Source organism: Rhineura floridana, chromosome 7, assembly GCF_030035675.1.
Source record: "Rhineura floridana isolate rRhiFlo1 chromosome 7, rRhiFlo1.hap2, whole genome shotgun sequence".
Classification (NCBI taxonomy): Eukaryota; Metazoa; Chordata; class Lepidosauria; order Squamata; family Rhineuridae; genus Rhineura; species Rhineura floridana.
The window spans coordinates 43,396,717-43,417,992 of record NC_084486.1 but is presented as its reverse complement, the minus strand read 5'-3'; the positions used below and the strand labels follow the sequence as shown (position 1 = coordinate 43,417,992).

General features: G+C 41.2%; 1 protein-coding gene across 11 annotated transcripts in view; it reads left to right on the top strand.

Annotated features, from left to right (window-relative positions):
• Positions 1 to 21,276, top strand: part of PRKG1 (protein kinase cGMP-dependent 1) — a 1,123,517-nt gene that overhangs the window by 859,364 nt on the left and 242,877 nt on the right. For all 11 annotated transcript variants that reach the window (XM_061635360.1, XM_061635359.1, XM_061635362.1 and 8 more), the window contains one exon: positions 20,241 to 20,318. In XM_061635360.1, coding sequence (XP_061491344.1) covers positions 20,241 to 20,318 — 78 coding nt within the window. The remainder of the gene's footprint in view (positions 1 to 20,240; positions 20,319 to 21,276) is intronic.

Here is a 21,276-nt window from a genome sequence, read left to right as displayed (position 1 = left end):
AATTCAGAACTCCCACGGGGGTTGTGAAGTCATCCCAAGGAATTGCAAAGAGCTTAGAGAAGTATTTATTAATTTAAAAAATTAATTAATGGCTGGTCTGTGCACCACCAATTTATGAGCCTGCACTGCATGTGCACGCAGCCACTTCTACCTCCCCTTCCTTCCTTCTAGCTGGCACAGTCAGTTCCCATCACACAGAGAGCTGACTAGCATTCGAGCGTGTGCATCAGAGAGAAGGGGCCAGCTGAGCTCATTTAAGCTCCAGTACCTTTCCCCCCTCTCCCAGTGAGGGAAGAATGATCGAGCTGATTGGCTCCGGCTGTAGAGACAGAGGGATCCAGGAAGAGGTTTGCCTGCCAAAAAAGTAATGGGACGGAGTCTTGGAGCATCCCCTCATGAATACACACCTGGGCACTCATTAAAAATTCACTGTATAGTTAACTTATAATACAATTAAACATGTCTACTCAGAAGTAAATCTCTTCATATTTAATGGGGATTTCTCTCAGGTAAATCAAATTGCAGTAATCAGACCAGACTTAAATTCTGTTGAAGCTTTGAAGCTGTACTACTTTTGGGGAGGGGGCATGGAGCTTTACTGATTTAAGGAAGTAAAACAAAATGTCTATAAAACAAGACTTAGGCTGCAATCCTAACCAGGTCCACTAGAAATAAGCCCTATAGAATTTAGTGGAGCAAAAGCCATATGAGGTAGGTTAGGCTGAGATTTAGTGGCTGACCCAAGGCAGTAAGTGAGCAAAAAAAAATAGATGAGGAAATTAAGTTTTTAAAATTTGAAATTAGACATGTTCAATGTATTTTTGTTGCTGTTTATCCAGGCTTTCATAGAATCGTAGCATAGAAGAGTTGGAAGGGGTTTATAAGCCCATTGAAATCAACCCCCTGCTCAATGCAGGAACCCAAATTAAAACTTTGAGTATATGTTGTATATGTTCATTATATTTTTAAATATTTTAAAATATGTGAAGTTGCCCAAATTTTGTTGTTTTTACTCTTAACGAGTTATTTGCATGGTTTAAGGTTGGCATTGGGGGAGAGCAGGGCTCTTGTGCCTTTAACAGCTGTATAGCAGGCAGATTTTACCTGTGGTAGCTAGAAGAGAGATGCCTCGGTAGTTCGCACAATCTGTTCTATCACCCTTCTTGAAAAGAGTGATAATTATGGCATCCCTAAAGTCTTCTGGGAACTCATCCTTCATCCAGTTTTTTTCGATGAGCTTATGAAGTTGTTCTGTACGTTCAGGCCCATCTTCTTTAAAGACTTCAACAGGAATCCCATCAGGACCACTAGCTTTGTTATTTTTCATTTGATTAATGGCTTTACTGACTTCATCCAAATTAGGGGATAATGCAAGCTCATCTCAAAGTGTTGTTGTGGGATTTGCAAGAAGACCTCACCAGCCACATAAGAGTTACGATTAAGGAGGTCATGGTAATGCTCTTTCCATCGCAGTGCAATAGACTGTTTGTCCTTTAGAAGTTTGGTACCATCTATTGAACGTAAGGGATTTGTACCATAATTTGTTGGTCCGTAGATGGCCTTTGTGGCATTAAAAAAGCCCTGTGCATCATGAGCATCTGCAAAATGCTGGATTTCTTGAGCTTTCTTTATCCACCAGGTGTTCTTAAGTTCTCTAGTTCTTCTTTGGACCTCAGCCTTTGCACTGGCATAGATTTTTTTCTTAGCAGCACAGTTAATGTCTTTCTGCCATGTCTGGAAGGCTTTCCTTTTCTTGTCAATGATATGTTCAATCTCACTATCATTCTCATCAAACCAGTCCTGATGTTTCTTAGTTTGGTATCCAATAGTTTGTTCACATGCTGCAATAATGGAAGTCTTCAGTTTACTCCAGTGTTCTTCAAAATTTTCAGGGAGTTCCATCGGTAGATGTTTCTTGAGAGTTGTTTGAAAGCAGGCTTGCTTAATAGGATCTTGCAAGGATCCTCACAAATTGCCTCCTACCTATCTCAGAAGACATCCTCCCTGAATCCCAAAATGGTTTCCGCCCTTCCAGGGGGACAGTGGACATGATCTTCACTGCACAACAGCTTCAAGGAAAATGCAGGGAGCAAAACCGACCTCTGTATATGGCGTTTATTGATCTGACTAAAGCCTTTGATACTGTAAATCGAACTGCTCTCTGGGCCATCCTTCTGAAAATTGGATGCCCTGATAAATTTGTGACTATTTTGCGACTCCTCCATGACAACATGACGGCAACAATTTTGGATAACAATGGCTCTCAAAGTGATCCATCCAAAGTGGGATCAGGCATCAAACAGGGATGCATCATTGCTCTGACCTTATTTGCTATTTTCATTGCCATGATTCTACACCTTGTTGAGAGGAAACTTCCCACTGGGATGGAAATCACATATCGAACAGATGGAAAGCTTTTTAACCTCAGTAGGCTAAAGGCAAAAACTAAGGTAATTACAACCTCCGTCGTAGAACTTCAGTATTCCAATGATAATATAGATTCCGCACATTCAGAGGAGGATCTTCAAACTTTCCTAAATGTCTTTGCAGAAGCATATGAGAAGCTTGGCCTCTCGCTTAACATCAAAAAAACCAAAGTGCTTCATCAGCAAGTGCGAACCAATCCCTCTGTAGCACCATCAATCCAGCCTAATGGTGCGACGCTGGAGAATGTCAATCACTTTTCTTATCTTGGCAGCCATCTCTCTGTAAAAGCTGACATCGACGTTGAAATTCAGCATCGTCTGAGCTCTGCAAGTGCCGCATTCTCCCGAATGAAGTGTAGAGTGTTCGAGGATCGGGATATTTGCAGGGAGACCAAAATCCTTATTTACAAAGCCATTGTACTACCGACCTTACTGGATGCCTGTGAAACATGGACCATCTATAAACGCCACTCCCAACTTCTTGAAAGATTCCACCAACGCTGCCTCCGGAAAATTCTGCAAATTACTTGGGAAGATAGGCGGACTAATGTTAGCATATTGGAAGAAGCAAAAACCACCAGTGTTGAAACAATTATCCTCCAACATCAACTTCACTGGACCGGCCATGTTGTTCGAATGCCTGATCACCATCTTCCAAAGCAGCCACTTTACTCCCAACTTAAGGATGGAAAATGGAATATCGGTGGACAGCAAAAGAGGTTTAAAGATGTTCTCAAAGCTAATCTAAAAACATGTAACATGAGCATCAAGAACTGGGAAGCCTTGGCCCATGAGCGTCCCAGTTGGAGGTCAGCCATTATGAAAGGTGCTATGGTCTTTGAAGAAGCACTAGTACAGGGTGAAAGGGACAAACGAGCTAAGCGGAAGGCACGTCAAGCAAATCCTCATTGTGACCATCTTCCATCTGGAAACCTATGTCCTCACTGTGGGAGGCTGTGTGGATCCAGAATTAGCCTCCATAGTCATTTATGGACCCACTGTTAAAGACCTTACCCTGGAAGACAATCTTACTCAGCCACGAGTGATCGCCAATGAATGAGCAGGCAGAAATTAAACATAAATTAAATTAAGCCTTTTCTAGTATGGAAATACAATTATGGGGAAAGCTTCACCTGTTACATTGTGTCTGTTAGATATATTATTATTATTGTCATATGGAGCTTCCTGAGCTGAGTGCTGAAGAGGAGGCAGCATTGTGTAACATTCCATCATTGTGGAACATTTAAAACCAGAGTCCAAATATCCTGGCATCAACCAGGCTCTGTCCATCACTCTAGGTGGTTTACGTTTATGTCCTTCCTTTCATTTCTTTCAAATTTTGTTAAAAGTTGCTAATATTGCTGTAACCTGCCCTGGTGAAGGGCAGGTAATAAATATAATCATCATCATATTTGCTTTTCTGATTAATAAAAAATGACATTATTTAATGCTTCATTGTGTATATTTTCAATTAACAGAGACTAAAAATACAATAATTAACATGAGGGGGTTGCGAAAAGTTTTGAGGTTACAAAGGGAATCCTGCACTCATAAAGGTTGGGAACCACTGTTCTTTGGTAAGCCTCACAATCTGGGCTGTAAGACAATTCTATTGCTTATGTCAGTGAGACTGCCTGAACAGCTTCAATTATATTTTTTCTTTTTCTTGCTTTTTTAAAAAACAAACACCCTGTAATTCACTAGAAAATTAGTTTTGTTCCATGTGGCAACACAACCAAAAGTGACAGAGTTAAGGAAATTAAATGTGTTCCAAATTAAGACAAATGTAGGCAGCAATATGTTGATTTACATTGTGTAATACAAATTCCTTCCATGTACAATAAATTGATTTCCTATTTATTATTTGTGCAAACTGATCTAAGGATTTATGGGAAGTGTACTAAATATTGATAATTGTCATATTTGCTTTCTGAGAACAAATTGAGAAGTTAAGAAATAAAGACGAGTTCCTTAAGAATACATGAATGAAAATAATCTACTACATGTGCAGGGCAGAATATGGATGATTTATGGGCACAATGCACATAGAGACTCTCCAAGCTTTGCCATGCTGCTGCTATTCATATATGGACCTGGACAACATTGGCATATTCTATATTTCTCAGCAGGGCATCCAGGTACCCAAGCCCAAGCCCATGTCTCCTGCTTCACCCATACGAAGAGGAGGGGACAGAGCAACACCCTGCATGTGGATGTGGGGATCATTAGAGAGACTGATAGGTGGGGTGGGGTGGAGTGGGGTCACAACACTCACCAAACTACGTCCAGGAGACTGGGAGGGAGATGGAAAGGTCCACATTTAACCACTTATTCCTTGCAGAATCCAGGGTGGCCACTGTTTGTATGTGTGTGTGTGTTTTATTCATCTCTTACCCAAATGCAGTTGGGTGAGCTCATGGGACTAGGGTACAGCTGCAAACCTTGACTTCCTGTATTGTAGGCCTGGATCACGGCCTGATACCAACAACTAACTTGTGTTGGTATCATAAGAGAACTTAGGTTGTTGGCCTTCTTAAAAAAAAAAAGATTCTTCAAGCAATTACAGCATAGCATTACAAAGAAAATTCTGTGTAACAGGTTACAACACAAGTTGCTATGTTGTAAGAATTTCCTTTCATTTATTGTTTGACAGTTGATGATGTTTGCATTTATTAAATATAATTTATGTTTTCAAAAGCACAAAAGAATATTAGACCGAAATAGGGGAAAATGTAAATGGCCTGTGAATCATCTTCTCACCACTTCTTTCTGATATGTGCAATGGGAAATGACTGAAATATTGATGGAAGGGATTATTTTAGTCCCTTTCATAGAGCAGATTTGCTTTAGGAATTGGTTTTAACATTGATTTTCAGAGGTTTTATTAACTGATATACCGATGGGTTTTTGTTTTGTTTTGTTTTTCAACTGTGCCACTTTGAGGACCTGCTGGCTGAAAGGCAGGATACAAATTTAAGAAACAATTATAACAGCAGTAATAAGAATTCAGTGCCAAGTCCTACTGAAAGGTTCTCATTATGAGAGGCAGTTGCCTCTTGTTTCCTGCAAAAGGATTTCAGGCAGCAGACCTAATAACAGTTATCTATCTTTGTTAGCTGTTATTCCCCTAGCTGTCCCATATTCCTAGACTGATAACAAGTAGCTGGAGGAAGTAAATTATCAACATGGAATCAACTGTCTTTGATTATGATTTATTTTCACCCTGCTTAACTGATGGGCTGCTCATCGACTTAATTGTTCATCTGGGATTCAGTCTTGCCCACTATTGTGTGCACATAAGTTCCATTGACAGGATTGCAGCCTTCATTCCAAAATGCCTAGTTAGTTGTGTGTTTTTTTTCTGATGGCATTGCTGGGCCCCCAGCCCATCTAGATGATTAGCCCCCCACTCAGTTGATATAAATTACTGTGATTATTAGTCTATCCTTACCAAATGTTAGAGATGTCAGCATTGTGCTCTTGCTTATGAGTCTCTGTGAAGCTTTTGGCTAGATACTGTTTGGATGGTTAGTATGATTTAAAAAAGATGTACTGTTGATCTGACCAGCTGTGAGATTTCGTATATGGGTCTGAATTCTTATCTTGTTCTCAGTTTGTTGCTTGTTGTGACTATAGTGGCCTTTAATGACATTACAGACTTCCTCTTTATATTTTTGTTTAAATGAATATCCAAATCTGTTTGTTTCTGCCCATTCTTCTTACAGCTTAGATTAGCTTCACCAACTTTTTATTTCCTTTTCCTATAATCCTTCCAAGCCTCTCCTACTCTGTTCTGATTCCTCTTTCTCAAATGCTCATGCCCATCACCATTCTGCTTCGGTGGAGTTGTTTTCAAGAAACTTGATCATTTGCCTCTTCTCTCTGCAATGCTGTCCTGGTTCAAGTGTTCATTGATCTCCCCCCTCCCCCTTTTTTTTCACTCAGATATGTCTCTGTTGGAGAGAGTTCCTCTTTACTGTTTGCATTTTCCAAGCCTAAAGGATAGACTGTATTGTGCTTGCCTTCTATTCAGGGCATATGGTTGAGTAACTCCTATCACCTTGCATAGAGTATGGCTTTGCTCCCTTAATGACTTACATCCCTCATATAAATGAGCAAAGCCCCTTTGATATGGCAGGTTTATATAGATTGATTTCTGCTTCCAGGAACTAGAACCCAGGAGTGTTCTTCTGGAGCATAAGAGTGATTCATACCTTATGAAACACCATAGGAATTTCACTGTACCATATGAAACGCTGTTTAATGACAGTTCACAGTAATCATGTGAACAGTGTAATATGGAAGAAAAGTACTTCTGGAAGACAAAGTGGCAACTGCCATAAGTTCTAGAGATGCAGAGTTATGTGCCTGCTCTCATAATGCCCTGTCCGGAGTCCACAGAGCAAGGGAGCAGCATGGAGGGCTCTGTGTGAGCAGCTTTCTCTGATGAAGGCTTGAGATGGACTGAGGCCTTTTGAGCCTCTCCAGTCCATGATTCCTAAACTACTAAGCTCCACCCCCTTTGGGAAATCTGCAGTCTTTTAAGGGCCAACACTCTGGCCTGCAGACAGATACTTCCTCAGCACTCCCTGGCCTCTGTGCACTCATTATGACATTGGGCTGGTGAACTTAGTTGGGAGGCACTTGTTTCCTCAGGCCCAGTGTAAGGCAAGGCCCATGATGGTCCCAGCTCTGGCTCTATGGGCCTTAATGCTGTGGGATCTGGGCCAGGGAACCCCTGCGCACCAGCTTCAGATTTAGCAGCTTCTGGTCACCAGTACTAGGCTCAGAATCAGATGACCATTCTGGCTCCTTAGTCAATGACTGTGCAGCTTCTGAATTATGTCTTGAGTGCTGCCAGACTCTGGCATCATGACATGTCCCAACCCTCTCAATTTTGCCTCTTCCCCCCCCTTTTTTTTTTGCAGTTCCCACTTAAGTGGTAGCAGGAATGATGTCTCTGTGCAAGACAGCCCCCTTGATTTCTTGAAAGCTACATTGGCAGTGTCCCTGACACTGGACACTCTGGGTAATGTAGTTTCCTAAGATGCCAGAGTCCTTAATATGAACATCTGGGATCCTTAAAGATATGTGTCCTACTAGTTGCTGAGCCCTGGGATGTCATTTCTAGGGTGCCTGACATCTATCCTAAGTGCTCAGGTGAGAGCTCTGCCAGGTTTCTTTTCTGTTGCGCCCTGATGGAAGCATTCACTCTACAAGAGATGCAAATAAGGTTTTACTGCTTTGTTGGTAGAGCATAATTTATTCTAGGTAGAACAGAGGCTTGATGCCCAGAAGCCTCTGAAGATGCTCCAAACTTTACCAAAAGTGTACTACACAGATAAGATTGAAGCATTTTCCTGCGCTCCCTTCTCATTGTCTCCAACAAATTGTATCCAACTAACTGGTGGATTCAAACGTAGATGTTTAACATATTTCAGGATCTCCACTGGCACACAGGTTCTGTAGATACTGCATAGTTTTATGGTGCAAAGACTGCCTTGCCCCGCCTCCCCTTTTCCTTTCAGCTTTCCTCTTAGTAACTTTTAATTGGATCAGCAATTGCTAAAGAGTATGGCTGATGGTAACTATAGTTAACATCTATGCAGCCATAACCCTCATTCATGAGGAAAACAAATCATGGAAAGAATAGAAGAATTTTAAGTTTAATACCCTGGGCGCCTTCAAGGGGAAGGGCAGGATATAAATTTTATAAATAATAAAAAAAATAAATTTTGTATAGAGGAGAGAAAGGAAAGGCATGCCTGTCACATGTCTTCCTTGTGAATTCCCATTTATGTTCCACGTGGAAACTTTGAAATATTTTCTTGGAACAATAAGCTCATATTAAAAACTCCTATTACAGCCTGTGGCTTCCATTGACAAGAAGACATTTCTTGCTCTGTAATGAATGTTACTTTGTCTCTTGAACCTTGAAACAGAACTGAACAATTTAATTGGCCCAGAGCAGACATATCACTTCTAATTTCTTCACAATAACGATGAGAACAGAAATAGGCTACAAGCTCACAATCACACTCTCCCTGCATTCTTCCTTCTCACATGATAACTCCCCTCTTTCCTTATCAGCATTCCAGTCCAGTCCTAACCATATGTATTTGGAAGAAAGTTTATTGAATTCAACGGGGCTTACTCATAGTTAAGAGGGGTTAGGAGTGTAGCCTTAACCATGATATAACAATGATGCACAGTCTGCACGGATGCTAACCATACTTATCTTTGAGCAGAGTCTGACATCAGAGTTTGAAGCACCTTTCAAATCCTGGCTAACATTAAGTTTGATTTGCTGTAGTATGAATGTGTATAGCAGTACAATATGATTAACTCTGATAAGAAAAGGGGGGGTTCAAATGAATTAGGGAGTAGGAGGGAATACGTAAGCCCATAGACCCTCTTAATTCCTTTACCATTAGGAATGCTACCCCTGGTCTGTTGTATACAACTGTGGTTTAACACTTACTCATTTGCTCAAGGTGCTGCAGAGTAACCCTTGCTACAACTGAGCCTTCTTTCTATAAACACCAACTTCATCTGGCTATATATTTGGATGGCATATATTGATCTATATGTGTAAACTAAAATGGAATGTATAGACGTTTAAATGTTTTGTGAGCTGACTGGGTTCTCTCTGTCTTTTTCTTTCCTTTCGTTTCTCTTCTTAACAAAATTGCAAAAGTAATAAAAATATTTAAAAGGTGTTATAGAGCTTTCTCCTAAATCAGTATAAATCAGCTAGAACCTAATTATAAGCCATCCTGTTTTAAATGGTATCAGACTTTTTTTTTAATGATCCTGAGAGGATTTAGCAGGTGATTAACTTTGAATAAAAGCAAAGGTGTTTTATACAAAGCATCATTCTTTGGATGAGGTAAACAAATAATCTGCAATGGTCAGACACCATAAAATATTAGGGTTTTGTTGGATACTTCACAAGAATTACCCATTTGGGCTTTCCTGTAGATATACAAACTTCCATTAAAATCAGATTGGCAGTTCTATTAAGGGAGAATAGTGGATTTGTAAGCCCTTTGAGAGAGAGAGAGCATAAAAAAGTGCTGACTGCATCTGTGCAAGTGAAAATTATGCTCCCCATTTTGCTCATTGGTTTGTGCAGTAAATGTTTCCACTGAAGTTAATGAGAGAGCTCAAAGTAAGTGTTACTGGCAACAGTAATGCCTAATTTTTATGATTCATGTGATCCTTGAACTTCTGTTAGTAACAGTTGTCTACAGTGAGCCCTGTTATTCTTGGCTAACTGTAACATGAGGGCATATCAGCTGTATCATGGAAGAAGTGGGATTTCAAGGAGGTGGATCTATATACAGGTTCTGTTGGGAGATGTGCAGGACAACAAAGTGGGGAAATGGAATCATTTACGTGAACAGAAGATTTTAGGGCAACTGCGAATAGTGGAATAGTTGATGTTGGGTTTTTTAAAAGGCAGAAAAGGGGAGCATGGTTTTAACATCATACCGTCCCTCACTTTATTGTCCTGCCATTTCATCACCAAATGCTCACACACACACACACACACACACACACACACACACACACACACACACACGAGCCACATCTGAGTAAATCTGAGTCTCTCAGAGTTTCACTATTAAATTTCCTCTGTGTTCAAGCAATAAATAAGTGCATTTTCCCATCCTGCCCTAATATACTTTTTTTAGGAAAAAAAACCTTCTGTAGATTCAAGTTGATAAATTAATTCCACAAAGCAAGGGGGGATTTAAAAATGCTTGGCACTTCTTAACCTTAGCAATACCACAACTCTAGTTCAAATGAATTTCAGTTACAATAGTGTCATTCACATTAGTGGAGTAAAATTAAGTTGTGGGTCTGCGGTGTTGCTGTCTATACCACATGGCTCTATGTGTGGAAATAGCTTGGAGTATGATCTCTAATAAATGGGATAGAGAGGAATACAGAAAACACCATAATGCTACTGTATAAGTCAATGGTTCATCCTCACCCAAAATACGTGTGCCATCCTGGTGACCTCATCTCAGAACAGATATTGCATGTCTGAATGCAGTTCAAAGAAGGGCAGGTAAAACGATTAAGAGCATGGAGTCTGAAAAGAGTGAAGGTGCCTGTTTTAGAAAGGAGATGAGGAAGACTGCTGCTCTTTCAGGAGTTGATGATTTAAACCTGAGAAATGGAAATACTTTTAGGTTGCTGTTCTGTACAGTAATACCTCGCATTAGCGTACTCAATGGGACCAGAGCAAGTACGTAAACCGAAAATGTCCTTAAACTGAAGCACTACCTTTTAAAACTTTTTTCCTTTTCCTTCATGCGGAGCCTCAAAGCCCTGCACTAATGCCTCTGCTGCTGCACCTCCCAGCTGATCGCGATGGCGCCTCCCAGCTGATTTGCGGTGGCGTGATCGCATCTATTTCCACCCCCCACGTGCTAAAGCCTCTGCTGCTGCACTGCCATGCCTCCCAGCTAATCATGATCGCGCCTCCCAGCTGATTTGCGGTGGCGTGATCTTGTCTATTTCCACCCCCAGGCGCTAAAGCCTCTGCTGCTGCACTGCCGTGCCTCTCAGCTGATCACGATGGCACCTCCCAGCTGATCTGCGGTGGCGTGATCGCATCTATTTCCACCCCCACGTCCTAAAGCCTCTGCTGCTGCACTGCCATGCCTCCCAGCTGATCATGACCGCGCCTCCCAGCTGATTTGCGGTGGCATGATCGCTCTATTTCCACCCCCACATGCTAAAGCCTCTGCTGCTGCACTGCTGTGCCTCTCCCTAACCCTAACCCTGTAAGTGGTTTGCTAGCTGCGTTTCTGGAGAAATACAGGCATATGGAGCATGTACGTTATAGCGAGGCGACGTTAAGTGAAGCGACGTTAAGTGAAGCGACATTAAGCGGGGTATGCCTGTACATACCTGGGAGTAAGCCTCACTGAACCCAATTAGACTTACTTCTGAGAAGACATGTATAGGATTGAGTTACTACTATAGGTAATGTAACAACAGAATTATTTGTTTCAAGATATTATTATTGTCAGGAAATTAGCCTGCATAATTTACAAGGCTTAGAGCCATTATAATGTTATGCTAGCAGTTAATAAAATTTCTACCGTAAAATATATCTTTGCGTCTCCAAAACAGAAAAAGGAACACAGAAGAAAAAGAATTCTCCAATATTCTGGATATTTTCTGGGCATAATTTGCTATAGTGTATATAACATTTTATAACACTTTATTGTGTAACTGAGGCCTTCCTATTTTTCCCCTTAATAAAGAATTTATATTTTTACCCTGAGGTAAAAGAAATCTCACTAATATATAAGCATACTGTTTAGATTCAACAAACTGTCATGCAGTTAATCCTGCCTAAAGTAAATTAAATTGTTGTTGTTGTTGTTGTTGCCTACCCTACATCAATAGGTTCCAGGGTGGATTAGAAAATCTGAAATACAATATTAAAAAAGAGTTAAAACAGATTTCAGCCACAAGAATGGGATGGGTTCTGAAAACATAGATCTCAGGAGCCAAAGGTCAGGGTAAACATGTGTGTCTTTAGCATTCACCAAAAACTGTATAGCAATGGTTCCAGCCTTTATGAGTATGGGACCCCCTTTGTAAGCTCAAAAATTTTTGTGACTCCCCCCATACTGATTGTAATTTTAGTCTCTCTTAATTGAAAAAATGTTGCGAAGCAAAACCATATCTCCAAATATCCCTTTCCATTAAAGCTCCCTGCAGATAGGGAGGTGTTGCTTTCTTTTCTTAATGCAAAGGTCCAATCAAAGTGGTATCCCCCTCCCCCCATACACAGTCTGAAGATGTACAGTCCTTTCTCCCAAAACCAGTGGGTTAGAGTGTTGGACTAAGAACCAGGTTCAAATCCCCACCCAGCCATGAAGTCCACTGGGTGACCTTGGACCAAACACAGTCTCCCAGCCTGATCTATCTCACAGGGTTAGTGTAAGGATAAAATGGAAAGGGGGGGAACCATGTGCACCACCTTGAGCAACTTGGTGAAAAGATGAGATATAAATGCAATAATAATTAGCAGCAATGTGTTAGTGATGGGGATGATAGATTGTGCACTGCAGACAACAAGGTGCACAGATTGAGGAGGGAGGTTAGTGCTTTTAGGCCTTGGGATGATCATCAGAACTGATGACTTGGTTAACATGCACTTGGAGAATGAAAGCGGAGCAGATCAGAGCACATGCGCGCACACAAATGCACCTGCCCGTCCTGCAAGTATCTGCAGGCATGCATGCATTCAGGCACATGGGAGGGGGGAAGCCCTCAACTGCTGCAGCGTCTTGGAGAGATTGGGAGGCAGAGTGTAGGTGGAAGAAAGGAGGGACACAGGCACACACATTTAGCCTTAGAAATGGAGTGTGACCAAGTCCTGTGCTTCCTCACTGCATCTTGGCTCTGTCTGGGCTGAAGCCAAGATTTGAGCGGCCTCCCAAATAAGAATTTTTAAAAGGAGGTGGCAGAAAGCAGGAGCCAAGAAAGGCAGGCAGACTGGTTGCCAGGAAGGAAGGGGGAAACAGCCTTCCCTTGCAGCCTTGCTTCTTTTTGCTTCATGAAAAGCCCTCTCCTCTCATTCTGAGCAAGGGCATCAGCAGCAGTGGCAGTGCGAGGAGATGGGAGTCGGCAATAGTAATCCCCTCTTCTACCCCTCCTAGTAGCTCTGCCCTCATCCTCCTTTGGCGTATGCTACATGTTGCATAGGCAGACACCTGCCCTCAGCATACCTGAAAGACCCTGCTGTTTCAGCAAAAATCCTCCCCTCTGTTCTGGAGGAAGGGGGAGGTGTCATCTGCAGCAGCAGTGGGGAGCAGACAGCATCCAGGGAGGGGAGACTTTTAATAAATAAATAAATAAATAAATCATTTCTTTGCTGCTCATGCCCCCCCAGATTTCTTTGTGGCCCCCTGGCAGTTACATCCCCCAGGTTGGGAACCACTGCTGTATAGCAAAGGTGCCAGATGTAACTCTGTAGGGAGGGAGTTCCACAACTTAGGGGCTGCCAGAGAGAAAGCTCTCTCCCAGGCCACCATCCCCTGAACTTTTGAGGGTGGCGGAATTACTAAGAAGGCCTCTTCTGTTGATCTTAACACCCAAGAGTGTCTGTAGGGAAGGAGATGGTATCTGAGATATTTGGGGCCTAATGGAGCAATGCAACTCATGGGAAGCCAGTGGAAGGGGTGTTGGCAGAGGAGGAGCCAGTGGGAAGGTCTGTGGCATCCAATTGCCATTCAGGAGTCTCCTGGCTGGCTGAACACGGGGACTGGAAAGTAAAAGCCAGCTCTCACAAATACCTCTATCAGGGAGTAAGCTCTCTACATAGAATTCCATTATAATTATTTTCTTAGACCAATCTTTTCCTTCGCATAACTTTGCTCTGGGTTGGGACCCACAGGAGCCCTCCAAATGGGAGTTGGATGTCCCCTTTGACCCCTTCTCCGACACCCTCCGGAACACACCTTTTGGGGGCTTTCTGCTGGCTTCCCTTATGCTGAACCACAGCTCTGCCGCAGAGCCAGGGTGAGTGGCTTTTGCCGGCTCATCCGGAGGTCCACTATATCCAAGTCCCCTCAGCCTGGCATAAATACGAGATGATTGCACCCTAAGTCATTTAGGGTTTTAAACACTAATGTGAACACCTTCAATTGCGCCCAGAAATGAATTTGCATCCAATGCTGCTGTTTTAGAACAGTGGTTATATGAGTTCTAAAAGGAACCCCAGCTGAGGCGGGGCTTGGGACCCCAAGAATGATGGCGGCATAGGGTGAGAGCTCTCCAGTTCAATCTATTATTAATGCCCTAAATCAAAATAAAAAAACCCTGTTTGCTCATTAAACAAATTCCCCTAGTGGGGTATGCTCGTGGGAGAGCAGAGAAAGAAAAACATGGACTTTACAGGATATTTTAAACCGACGGGAAGGACACTGATCTTGAGACCGGCTCAAGACAGACTCCCGACTAATTCCAACATGGTGACGAGCGTGAGTAAAGCCTCTATTGGCACACAAATGGAGGCAGAGGTGAGCATCCCAAAACGATCTTGGGGACAATTAAGGAGGAAATTTCAAAACAATTTTAGTCCCTTAACCAAGATTTGATGGCTAGCTGGATGCCAATATTGGAGGAAAAATGGGAAGCGAGACTAAAAGAATAGATGCGGTGGAAAGAACTATGACCAAAACAGAGGAGACACTTAGGGTTTTAGGATAAACGTAGAATGTTAAAGAAAGACCACATGATTACTAAATTTAAACTAGAAGACCTGCAAAACAGAAATAGAAGATCCAACCTTAGTTTTAGGGGGGGGACAAAAATGCGGAACAAGTTAATGTTTAAAAAATTCTTACAAATTAGCTGATGACATTGCTGCCAGATTTCCCCCTGGATGAGGAAGACTTTGAAAGAGCTCATAAAGCCCTCAGACCAATGTGCAGAGAAAGTCCCCGGGACATTGTTTTGCGAAATACTCCAAGAAAGAGGCTTTGCTTAAAAATCTCAGGGAAAAGGGAAAATTAAAATGTAAAGACTCCACAATTATGGTACTTCAAGATCTCGCTCCAGAGACATTACAGAGGAGGAGAAATTTGAGACCCTACACATTTATATTGCAAAAAGCAGGGCTAAAATACTACTGGGGGTTCCCATTAAACTTATAGTCCCCTATAAAGGGGTGAAACACATGGCATCTACAGAAAAAGAGATAGCAAATATCTTAAAAATACTACAGCCGGAACAACCAGAAGAAGAAAGAGAATCAGAGAAAAGGGATCAGGCTGGAGAAGTGGATTTTGAACTGATTAGGCAAAAGAGGCAGAACAGAGGAAGACTGAAAAATAAAGGAAAAGGAACGTGCTCCTTCTTTGAGAACTCGGGTTTGCAATGCAGTCTGTGGGATCTTCCAAACAGACACAGATGAGAAGGAGCGCCAGATCATCATAATAGTCCCAAGCAGAGTTATAATTAGGTCGCATTTGGGTAAAATGTAATAGGAGTTAAAGGTCCAGGGTGGCTTGTGTGAGTTGGAGCTATTTTCTCCACCCACCCCCTTTTTAAGGGCATATAAAAAGTAATGGTGATAATAGGGGTTGGGATGATATCTTGTCCCATGTTATCATCCTATGAGGTAATAGGTCGAATCCCTGCAAGGTAGAATTTCTTTTTTCATTATTTCAAAGACTGGATGTAGAAATTAATTTACTGGGTGACACAGAAAAGTGCACTCGGGGGGGGGGGAGAACCAGGCCTCTAAAAAGGGGGTGAGGTAAAAGAGGGGGGCACGGGAGGGGGTTAAGTAGTTAAGTTAAGGTTTAGTGGAAAAAGAGTTAAATTAGAAAAAATAGATGAAGCTATATTTAAGATTAGTATTACAACATGAGAATTTCAACACTTAATATTAAAGGGATGGGCACAGTCATTAAAAGAAACAGATTAGCCAAACTAGTAAGAGGTTTACACCCTAATGTACTGATGCTGCAAGAGACACATAAGGCCAAATTGACAGATGGATTTTTAAATAGTATTCAATGGAAACATAAATCCTTGGCAAAAGGGACAAGTAAGGCCAGAGAGGTGGCATTTCTTTTTCATGAAAGTCTAGACTTTGAACCCAATAGACAGATGCTAGACCCTCAGGGTAGATTTATCTTTGTAGAAGGAATGCTGGAAGGGTGCTTGAAAGCTACGTTTGTGACATGTTATGCTCATAACAGGACAACTGCAATTTCCCCAAAAATTGTTTTCCAAAAGTTTTTCCAAACATTGTTATGCTCCTAACAAAAGACAACTGCAATTTTTTTTTTTTTAAAATGTTTCCAATTCCCCCCCCTCCAAAAAAAAATTGCTACACAAATTCACAGAAGCAAATATAATTCTAGGGGGAGACTTAAATCTGAATATGCAGGGGTTTAATACTAAAAAACTGACAAAAGGACAGAACACTTCATGATATTCGAAAAACTCAGTGATAGGGGGAACCACAACCTCCAACTCAAAACAGGTTGCAAATTTCTATATAGTAGGGCCCTGCTTTACGGCACTTAAGAAAACATGTAAAGAACATAAACATAACTATGACCACAATATTTGGGGTATGGAGATATAGGAAATAAATTATACTTCTGGGAATTTTCCCTCTAATTCCAATATGTAATCACCCTGACTTCTACAGGTCAGACAAAGAAATAGAGGATAAAATCCTTATTGAAAATAATCTTTTTAGACTGATGGACGATTAAGTAAATGGTCTACCCTTACCCGGATGAATGGAAAAATAAATTCAAGGAAATGGGCTTGTCATGGATATGTTGGTATCAACTTAGTGCATTTATCAGGAAAAAATCATATTATAACTCAGGGAACCAGACTATTAACAGTAGGGGAGAGGCTATATTAAGTTTGGAGGGAATGCGTTTTGGACCAGTAGAGGTTTTTAAGTTACAGTACTATTTCTAAACCTTCCCCTTTAAAAACAAGAATTTCATTACTTTTCATGGAATTATTCACTATCCCTGAGTCTCAGATAAAGACACATAAATCATAATCCAAACCAGATGATTGTCTAAAATGATTGGTTTTAAATTAGGACCTAAACAAATAATATGTGGAAAAACTGATGATCTTCTTTGTATATTAATCTCTCAACCCTTTCCCCTATACTATTTTCTTGATCTAACCCACACACAGAACAGCTATTCGTTGCATTTGTGGAAAACATATATCATTACTGTATTAGGTTTTATACAGTAGCTATAATCAAGCTCAATCAAAAATAATCATACAGATTCAATACTCTTGACAGCCAGCTTCCTTTCTGACAATCTTGTATAAAAACAAAAGATGCAAGAATGCATCACCAATTACTTCCATGGACCTAAACACTACTTCAGTCAATTTTCTGACTCACCAGCAATGACATTCCAATCATCATAAAAGATTCTTCCATTTGGGAGAGTGGGCACAATTCAGCCAAAGCAAAGCACTTTTTAAGTCCCATTGATTTCAAGACAAATTCAAGCATGTGGTTAGTTCTTCCTCTGATATAAATGTGACTAAGAGTACAATCCTACTCAGAAGTAAGTCCTATTGAGTTCAATGAGGCTTACTCCCGGTAAGTAGGTATAGGATTGCAGCTCAAAAGTGTGATGTTGGCTCCTTTCCTTTCTTCAACAGAATCATGGTACCCATCTACTTCCTAGATGAGAATGACAATACACCCTAGATTTTATTCCCCTTTACTGGGAAAGTTCTAGTTGTACAATTCAGGATTCTGCAACCTGCCACAGCCAGTGCCTTAATCACAACAAATTATGGTGGTGGTCTCTGTTTCTCTCCACTTTAGCATTACTGGCTGCCTTTGAATGCAGGTGCACTACAGCAGGGCCCTGCCTGCCTTTCTCAGAGCTGAAAAGGGTTTCTCGATGAGCACATGAATTCTGCCCAGCCTCTGGCTAGCTGTTGGTCAGCATTAAAGAAGACCTGCATCCAGGCTGCTATCATCGGCATCATGTTAAAGTGCAGGGCTCAGGACAATAGTATCCCCTAGAGATTGTGTAAGAGCAAAGACTTATTTCTAAATAGGCATACAGAGGATTGTGCTGTAAGTTATAATAAAATTATACATATTTTTATATAAAAATATTTTTTCACTATAAAGTTTGTAAACTATTCTGGTCCTTGGTGGATTGTGCTGGATATAATTCTACCATATGCATAAATTTGGGCTTATAGTTGGCGTCAGGGCTGCTTAAACAATTATGCCAATTATTGATTTGAATATGTTTTCCTGCATTCACTACTCCAAAATAATTCTGTAATCCAAAATATGGAGTTTAGTTGATTGCTCCAATTAAATATGTGTTTAACTAATGTGAGGATCTAAGCCATCCCCAGGGCACAGCAACCAAGTATCTGTGGGTGGGTGTTGATGTGGAATTGTTCAAAATCAGTGGCTGTGATTCCTTGGTAACTAGAAAGGGGTATGTTGTCATGTGACATTAAAATGCACATGAAAGTGATGTGAAGTAGGAAGTATGCATAACTGATGCAATATTGTACAGAGCACAAAACCAGAATGTAGCAAGAAGAATTACCTGGAAGCTCTGATTTAAAAGAAAAAGGAGAAGATGGAACCAGATAAACATAGAAATCCTTTCTTCCTTCATTGTGTCCATCACTGCTAGAATTATCTTGTCATAGTCCCAACAAAAAACAACTAAATAATTAAATGAACAAATAGCTCTGAGGCTGACGTAAAATATTAATTTTGATAAGAAAAAAGAGGAAGGTGTTAACAAAAGGTTATATGACCTAAGGTTAATAAATAATCACTTGCAAAACTAATACCCTCCCCCCCAAACCATTAGATTTGCTGGTGAAGCTTGCTGAGTTAAAGCCTGGATATGAATTTTAGGGGCTGGTGATGTCCATCTCAAAGCAATATCAAGCACCTGAGGTTCCAGAATTCTTCTCCAGACTGGATCAAAATCCAGGCTTTGTCCCTCACCCGGACCCCCAAAGGAGAAAACCTACTAGCCAGGAAAAAATCATTTTGGGGGTTTTCTTGGCTGTGTGGAGCATTTGAATTGAAGGCAGATAAGAATCAAGGATCTAGGATATACACACCTTCCCTATCCTTGGCTGCCTTTACATGGCCAGAAGAAACCCCAAGGTAGTTTCTACCATTTGCACAAAGCATTTAAACTGAAGGCACGCAGGGATGTGGGAAAATATGAGTGCCCCATCTCTGGCTGCAAAGTACAGCCAATTTACTTTAGCCCCAGAAGATCCCCTGGGTGATGGGGAGTATCTCTGCAGCCTGAGATTGGGGGATATTCCAGACTGTTGCTATTTTTGGGTGGGATTCAATCACATACTGTCCAGTTCCCAGAATTCTCTGGAAAGAGGGGGCAACTCTTAAACCACTCTGATCGTTGGAGCTCTGTCAGGGGAACATGAGTCTACTAACAACTCTCAACACCCTTCAGAAATTACACTTTCCAGGATTCTTTGGGGGAAGCCATGGCAGTTTAAAGTGGAATAATAATGGAATAAATGCCTGGTGTGGCCATAGTTGATTGGGAGGTCTTGTGCAACAAACCCACTTTCCCAAAAGATAATCTATTGTTCATCTATTGTTTATTAGGGTTTTCACATTATTGCAATAGAACAGTACAATCCCTGATTCCCTCCCCAAACCTCTCCCAGTTCCCCCAGCTCCCTCTGCCCTTATGCCCCCCATTTTTTGTTACAACATTATCATTTCTAATGCTCTGTTGTGGTGTGTTACACAGAGTTCAGATTCACATTGTCAGTTAAGGGTTCAGATAAATGATTGTCAATGTTCTGCTGGGGTCCCAGATTAACTGTTAAGTTGGAGAAGTTTCAATCCCTGCATTGCATTGTTCCTCCCACTTCAACTTTTTCCAATAAGGAAAGTGATGGGAAAATGGAGTGGAAAGTGTGGGACAACATTGCTCGAGGCAAACTCATCTAACTTCCCTGCAAACAAATCAGAATGAATGCTGAGTAACTAGCCAGTGTCATTCTGCCTGTAAATACACTAGTTGCCAGATCAAAGCATTTCCATTAGCCACACATGGAGGGGAGTCTATTTCTTTTGACTTATTTTACTCTTTGACATAGGCAGATTCTTAAATTATGTAGTTGCCATGCCTTAACAGTTATTGTTGCGTATCTAGGGATTATTTTATGAAATGGCAAAGCTGCAAGCTGGGCGACAAAGTCTGATTTCTTTTGTTTTTGTAACTTTTTTATTTTCTGCAGACGCACTATGAAAATGGAGAGTATATTATCAGGCAAGGTGCTCGTGGGGACACTTTCTTCATAATCAGCAAAGGCAAGGTAAGCTCTTGTGGCACCCTATTTAAAGCGCATGTCATAAGCACTAGTTGCATGTTATAGGGATGCAACACCAGCCCTCACTTTTTTTCATGCAATGCCAAGAGGGTACAATGTTTCAAATTTAATTTGATATTGTGACTTACCATTGGCAATAGAGACTCGGCTTTTCACATAAAAAAACCTATGCTGTGTTATTACACAGAGCTATATACATTTTTTCCTTGCACAGATCACATGGACGTGTAGCTGTTAAAACTAATTTGCGTGCTATATTTTCCAAACAAGAAATGACTTCTGCAGTTGATCCCCAAATCTGTACAGAAATACGGCATTGGCTATAATACAGCAAAATATGTCCAGGAGATCTGTGTGTTTAACTGGGCTTTCTGTATCTGTTTTGACACATCAGCCCACTCAGGCCATATAGCAAACTGCTTTTGAAACTCAACTGTTTTGAAATTTAGTGCTTATGTAAATGGTAAATTACAATCATTACAAGACTATGTGATTAAAGCGATCAGGCTTAGATATGAGCTCCAAAATTTAAATCTGAGCTAGAGAGGAATTCCCGATTTATCCAGCCAGCCACTCCAATACCTCAAGCCTCACCCCCATCAGTTCACTGATTCCCCAAGTCCTATCCCTAAATTTTACTTATACTGGGAGGTGAGGCAGGAGCATCACTGATAGGCAACAACAGGAAGATTAAAATAAGGAGAGAGGCAATAACTACTGGAAAAGCTACAACCTGCAACGGCTACCAGGGCTTTCTGTCCTGCATGCTAGCAGTATACCAGAGGGAAGGAGGGGAGAGATCTGATCTCCCTCTTTACAGTAGCTTTTTCATTGCCATTTCTGCTCCTGCCATGAATCAATGTATCTGGAATGGAAGGGTGTAAGGGATTTGGGGGATCAGGGAGATGTCAGGGAAATGTCAGGAAAGATGATTTGGGGATTG